This window comes from Poecilia latipinna, unplaced genomic scaffold, assembly GCF_001443285.1.
Source record: "Poecilia latipinna isolate Pla-1442-1.1 unplaced genomic scaffold, P_latipinna-1.0 Scaffold3292, whole genome shotgun sequence".
Taxonomy (NCBI): Eukaryota; Metazoa; Chordata; class Actinopteri; order Cyprinodontiformes; family Poeciliidae; genus Poecilia; species Poecilia latipinna.
Window position 1 is genome coordinate 42,792 of NW_015115908.1, and position 6,454 is coordinate 49,245.

The 6,454-nt window shown below is 36.8% G+C and overlaps 1 protein-coding gene across 1 annotated transcript in view; it reads right to left on the bottom strand.

Annotated features, from left to right (window-relative positions):
* Window positions 1-6,454, bottom strand: part of LOC106940600 (multivesicular body subunit 12B) — a 17,281-nt gene that overhangs the window by 4,001 nt on the left and 6,826 nt on the right. Inside the window, exons 3-6 of the mRNA XM_015023380.1 lie at window positions 4,195-4,332; window positions 3,669-3,763; window positions 2,278-2,333; window positions 1,882-1,941 (exon numbers count right to left, since the gene is read on the bottom strand). Coding sequence (XP_014878866.1) covers window positions 1,882-1,941; window positions 2,278-2,333; window positions 3,669-3,763; window positions 4,195-4,332 — 349 coding nt within the window. The remainder of the gene's footprint in view (window positions 1-1,881; window positions 1,942-2,277; window positions 2,334-3,668; window positions 3,764-4,194; window positions 4,333-6,454) is intronic.

Here is a 6,454-nt window from a genome sequence, read left to right on the forward strand (position 1 = left end):
GAGAAACACCAAATATGTGGAAAAAGGTGCTCTGGTCAGATGAAAGCAAAATCGAATTTTTTGGCCACAATGGAAAATGATATGTTTGGCGTAAAAGCAACACAGCTCATCACCCTGAACACACCATCCCCACTGTCAAAAATGTTGGTGGCAGCATCATGCTTTGGACCTGCTATTATTCTTTAGGGACAGGGAAGATGGTTAAAATTGATGGCAAGATGGATGGAGCCAAATACAGGACCATTCTGGAAGAAAACCTTTGGAGTCTGCAAAACCTGTTGGAGACCCGAGACTGGGACGGAGATTTATCTTCCAACAAGACAATGATCCCAAACATAAAGCAAAAGCTACAATGGAACGATAATTAATCCATTATCCAGGTGTTAAAATGGCCAAGTCAAAGTCCAGACCTGAATCCAATCGAGAATCTGTGGAAAGCGCTGAAAACTGTTGTTCACAAGCGCTCTCCATCCAATCTCACTGAGCTCGAGCTGTTTTTCAAGGAAGAATGGGCAAGAATTTCAGTCTCTCGATGTGCAAAACTGATTGACATACCCCCAAGCGACTTGCAGCTGTAATCACAGCAAAAGGTGGCGCTACTTTGTAGTGGCCGAATAATATTGGATGCCCCACTTTGCAGTTTTTTTTTTTTTTATAATAAAAGTTTAAAATATCCAATAAATTTCATTCCACCTCATGATTGTGTCCAACTTGTTGTTGATTCTTCACAAAATAATAAAAAATTTTGATATTTATGTTTGAAGACTGAAAAGTGGCAAAAGGTTGAAAAGTTCAAGGGGGCCGAATACTTTCGCAAAGCACTGTATATAATAAATAAAGGTCAAAAGATGAGTATTTGGATTCAATATAAACTGTCACCTGTTCTAGACGTTTCAAAGATACGGAGTCCCCAAGAAGCGGTGTTTTTTTTTTTTTTACTCTTTTGCTTTACCTGAAAAATGTTTGCGTTCTCTTGCAATAATGTACTGGTCCATTTATTCGACATAAAGTCTTTTTGCTGTAATATAAGACTTTTGTAAGTTTTTTCCATGTAGGTCAATATCTCGTTTCTGAGATATCTGAATATATCTTTTTCTTGAGGATAATAATGCACCACATATCTATGTACAAGATGCAAAAGTAAAGCAGGTCGTGGGCTTTTCATCTCTTTCCATCCCTTTTAAGACAAACTAAAAGTTTCCTTAAGAAGGACAGACAGAAACTATTTTTGAGTATTTTGAGTATTGGCAGAGAAGTCATCTGATAGTTCTGTGTCTTTTTCATGTTGGTAGCCTGAATGGTTAATGTTGGGCCGTTTTCATGTGGAGCCCCATCTCAAACTTACACAAACATGAACATGCGGATCAATTTTCAATGTTTTGTTGCACCATAGACTTAAGAATGTTTTCACCAGGGCCTTTAAATATGTATGTACATTTAAACTGACATTTATCACTGTTACTGTATATAAAATAGACCTAGGAGTATTTGCTAATTTATTGCGAAGGAACGCAATACTTTTGCGATGACACTCAACTGAATATATTTTTTCCTATGTCCCCTAAGGGCCTCCGTACTAAAGAACTCCTCTAAGCAAATGAAGTGAAAAGTCTCTGTACTATATACTGCAGGTTTCTACCCAGAGAGGCTGATCTGCTATTTTGTATTTGATGTCTGTTTTAAATACACTTCTTGTGAATCATTGTCAAGAAATATGTGAAAATGTGCTAAAAATTAAGATAAATACAATAAAATAATAGCAAGCATGAGAGCTTGGTGTTGGACACAGCATTGTTTCAGTACAGCATCTTAACTAAAGAAAAGTGAATAAGTAATGAAGACTTACTCACTCTGAAACTAAGAAACAGTTTCTTTCCTCACCTCTTTTTCAATCTCAGCAAGAGACTTAATAGTAATGCCCATCAGATCCACCTGTTGCAGCTGGAACAGGACACAGGAGGCTCGTTAGACACACAAGCTCTATTCCAACATTTCACTTCATTCCTGTCCTACCCAAATCTTTTTTTAATCCATTAAACAATACATTTAGTACAGACGTCAGAAGCATCACACAATCCTTTTCCCACTTTCCCCACATCATAATGTTCTTAACATGTTTTGACGTGGTAGTATCACAGATAGGCACTGTTGTACACATTCCGTTCTAAAACTTGGAACAACATTTTTAAAGCTCAAGTTTAGGTTCACAGCTAAAGATGTACAAAACCTATCCATAAATCAATTTGTCACCAAGATCTTTCAGCTCCCATTACTTACATCAGGAGAGGTGCAGGCAAACTTCTCAGAAATCATAAAAGGCACTCCATCCATAGCTGAAAGAGAGAGAATACTTACAACCCTGCACCTTTTAAGCTCAAGCTAGAAATGATACGACAGAACAACTTTAGTTCTTCAAAACTGAATTACTAAAGAATGTTTTATGATATGTCAAACACTCCAGGGCTGGTACTGGTACAATCTGCCTCAAACATCTCTCATAATAATACAAACTGATTAAACTAACAGTGACAGCTGAATACTGACCTCAACTGTATATCTAAGCCAGGCCCGGCGGCATTGGCCATTGTCCGCCCATTGAGGCAGCTGTGCCCCACTCCCAGAACTGGAAGCTGTTTTTTTCCTTTATCAGAGTGGCCAACTTTCTATCATTCCCATCTCGATTTGATACAGTAGGGGCTCCCGCATTTCCCATATCTGTGCTCTCTGTACCAGACTCTTTTTTTTCAGCCGTTACAACAATTTAATCCATTGTTAACATGCTGCAACGTGCTTTTCCGAGCCACCTTTAAACTCAACATGAGTGCTAAGATGCTTGTGCCAGTTTTACACCTGTGCCACAGCAACAGAGCCATGCCGCTGCTGTTCAGAGCTCTGCAGCTGCGTTAGAATCATGGCAGCAAACCAGCAAAAGGCAGAGAACTTTGCACAGTTTTTTTTTCACCCAAGCTAACCATTGATAGTTGAGTAATACTGCTGGATACAGATGATGTTTGATATATGATAACTAGCCAATACCAATATATCATGTTAAGCTTGTTTAACAAGTACAGTATACCAATATTGTTGTTATTCATGTTCAAAACTGCGTAATACTGGTTATATTTACTTGAGTAACATTTTGAGAAAAAAGTTTTTATATGCGTAGATTTACTGCACTGTACTTTTTTCTTTTACTTGACTAATACTGGTAATGCTACTCTTACTTGAGTAGATTGATTTTGAATCTAAAGAAATAGACTTCACATCTTGGAAACATTAGATTCTTAAGAGTTCTGCAACATATGAGCATTAGCTCATATGTTGCAGAACTCTTAAGAATTGCTTATGCACATTTCAGCATAATTACTCAACATTTTATACATGTCACTATTTACATCCTTATTGTTTATTTTGTATTAATAAATCTGGTTATTATAGGTTATATACAGATTTGTTTATGTATTTATATGAAAGTAAAAGCTTGTTTAGTCTGCCCCTCCAAAAGAAGCCAATGCTTCCCAGCTAAACTCCTTGGCCAGGGCTGGTCTAGACAAAGAATCTAAAATGAAGGAATAAATCAAACTATTCCCTGCTTACCATTTTAATCCAGGAAAATCATTTGGACTTAAATAACATTTTTTTAAGACAAAGAAGAAAGTCTTACAGACCTGAGATAGCATACAGATTGGAGTTCTGGTGCTCATAGTCTGGTCTGGTGGTGTTCTTTCCTCTGAAGCTAGCTGGCAGGGTCATGGAAATATGCCTGCAAAAATGACCAAAGCAGTTTGCCTTCATGAGGGCTGTTTCACAAAACCAGGATAGCAGATTAAGCTGGATTTGCCAGATATCGTAGCTCAGTGGTTCTTAACCTTTTTTGAGGTACCGAACCCCCCAGTTTCATTAGCTAAACATACAAATATGCTGACTCATCAGGGTCAATTTTATGTAATATTTCTTTAAATTTATTTCACTTCTAAAAGAAACCTTAATTTAAGATCCACTGACTGACTCTATATTTAGTGCTTTGAGTATTGTCAAAGTCTTGAAATAACACATAATTACCTAATCTTATTTTCACATTTCCTGTCTACTAGTAACATTTTTAAAACAAAAATACAGTGGAGCACTGTGGACTGCCTTAACTGCCCTACGTAGTATGTTTTCTGGGAGAAATCCTGAGTTCACTGGACATACTTGGGCATAGGACCAGCTGAGACTGGAACAGTGGAGGAATTAGCATTTTGGACATTGTTGGTTGTTGATGTGTGTGTCGAGTCTTGAGCACGAGGAACGTTTCCCATGCGATACCAGATTCCCATGTTGTTGAGCTCCCTGCAATCGAATGGAACACAGATAACAGAAGAAAAACCTTATCTAATTAAATAGCACACACAACAAAACTCTCAATTGCCAAAAATAAAAACTGAAGTGAACTCGTCTACAGTAGGTAAGTTGAATATGTTAAATATCAACTGCCATTACAATCACTAAGGTACTAAATTTTCAGGAGAATATTTTTCAGTTGTTATAAATTCAAACCCCATTTGGTAAAAATATTTGCCCAAATGGACAGATTTCTGCTGCCTTTTTTCGATAACTAAATGTAGATTTTAGCGAGTGAGAGCAATGGGGACACCAAGACATTGGAAAGAAAAAAGATGAAAATGTGGGTTAATCACAACTGATACTAACATAGCACTTTTCAGAACCAATATTGTGTCAAGTTTACATCATATTATGAAGAAATGAAATCAAGTTTTACTGACGTCATTGGGATTTTTAATTAGTGATAAGCTGAAAAGTCTCTAGTTACTGTCACCGTTTCTACTTGAGTGAAGTTGCCCCACTCACCTTCTTCAAATCTAACAAAAATTGGTCTTAAATGTTTGTGCTACGTTGGTGCTGGTTTTGTGCAGAATTATTTTTTGTTTGTGCCGCTATCCTTATAAAGATATTAATAAATGTTTCCAGAGGTCATGAAAGGTCAACCAGCCCTGCCCCCCACTTTTATGAATTCAAACAAAATTGGTGTAAATTAACTTGAATAAGTTTGTGCTGGTTTGTGCAGCAAAAATTGTTTTTGTTTTTCCCAGTATCATTTTAAAGATAATAATTTTTCCAGGGCTCATCAGAGGTCATCTGAGGTCGACCATCTCCAGCCTCTGCTTAGATTTCCAAAATAAACAAATAAATAAAATAAACAAATTTTGTGTCAATCAATTTGGCTAAGTTTGTGCTGGTTGGTCACACCTAAGCATTTTTAAAAGAAATTCACAGTTACAACATGAACAGATTTTCATTGACCTTTGATGACCTCTGGACACTTTTTTTAATTATCTCCTGACTACCAGTAGTTCATTTTTGTCCTCTGTAGAGGACATTTCTAAACTTGAATATCTCCCACCCCCTGCATTCTATTGAATTAATTCCTTTTGGTATCTGGAGAGGACATTTAGGGCTTTTCAATGATACCACATGTGAAGGGTTGGGACTTTTGTACGTACCTTTTTCTAATTCATAAAAATGGCGTTCATCAGTAATAACACATTTTCTGGGAAGAGACAAAGTAAGTGCATAAAACATTTTATTACCTTACAAAGACTGGGATTTAAAAAAAAATGGTGATTGGACAATATTTTTTGTCCTGGTAGTCAGGTTAAAATGATACCGGCACAAACAAAAACTTTTGCTGCAGAAACTAGGACAGTCTTTGCCGAGTTTATTGACACCAAATTTATTTATTTTTGCAAATGTGACCGGGGAGCAAAAGGGGTGGTTGATCTTTGAAAACCCCAGAAGAACATGAAAATCTTTGCTGCACAAACCAGCACCAACATAGTCGAGATGTTTGACACAAATTTCATATGATTTGAAGAAGGTGGTGGGCTGGTTGACCTTTCATGATCTCTGGAAACATTTCCTAATATCTTTAAAATGATAGCGGCACAACTGAACATTTTTGCTGCACAATCCAGCACAAACGTAGCACAAATGTTTGAAACTAATTTTATTAGATTTGAAGAACTTCCCTCAGGTCCTGTTCCTATCCCAGAGACAACCACTGCATGCCCTTTTACACTGTGTAGCTTTCTAGTGATTCAAGCTGGAGCAGCTCAGGGACAGAATATTTTTACAACGCCGATTAAGGAGGATCAGTAAATGTGTCAAAGTTAAACATAAGATCACAATGATGAGAACATTTTCACAGTTTTTTTTAAATCTCACATCTGAAAGTTTCTGATATTCTTAGGATACTAAAAACAACTTACAAATGTTTCTGATGTGATCAACAATGGCTATGTAATTTCAAAGTTTCTTAAATTTTATATGACTATAAAATGTTAACAGCAGGATATTCTGTTGCACATGCAAAACATTGACACCAACAAATAGAGGTGTGCCGATCGATCGGTCACCGATCATAATCGGGCCGATTTTCGTGAAAAAGTGCATG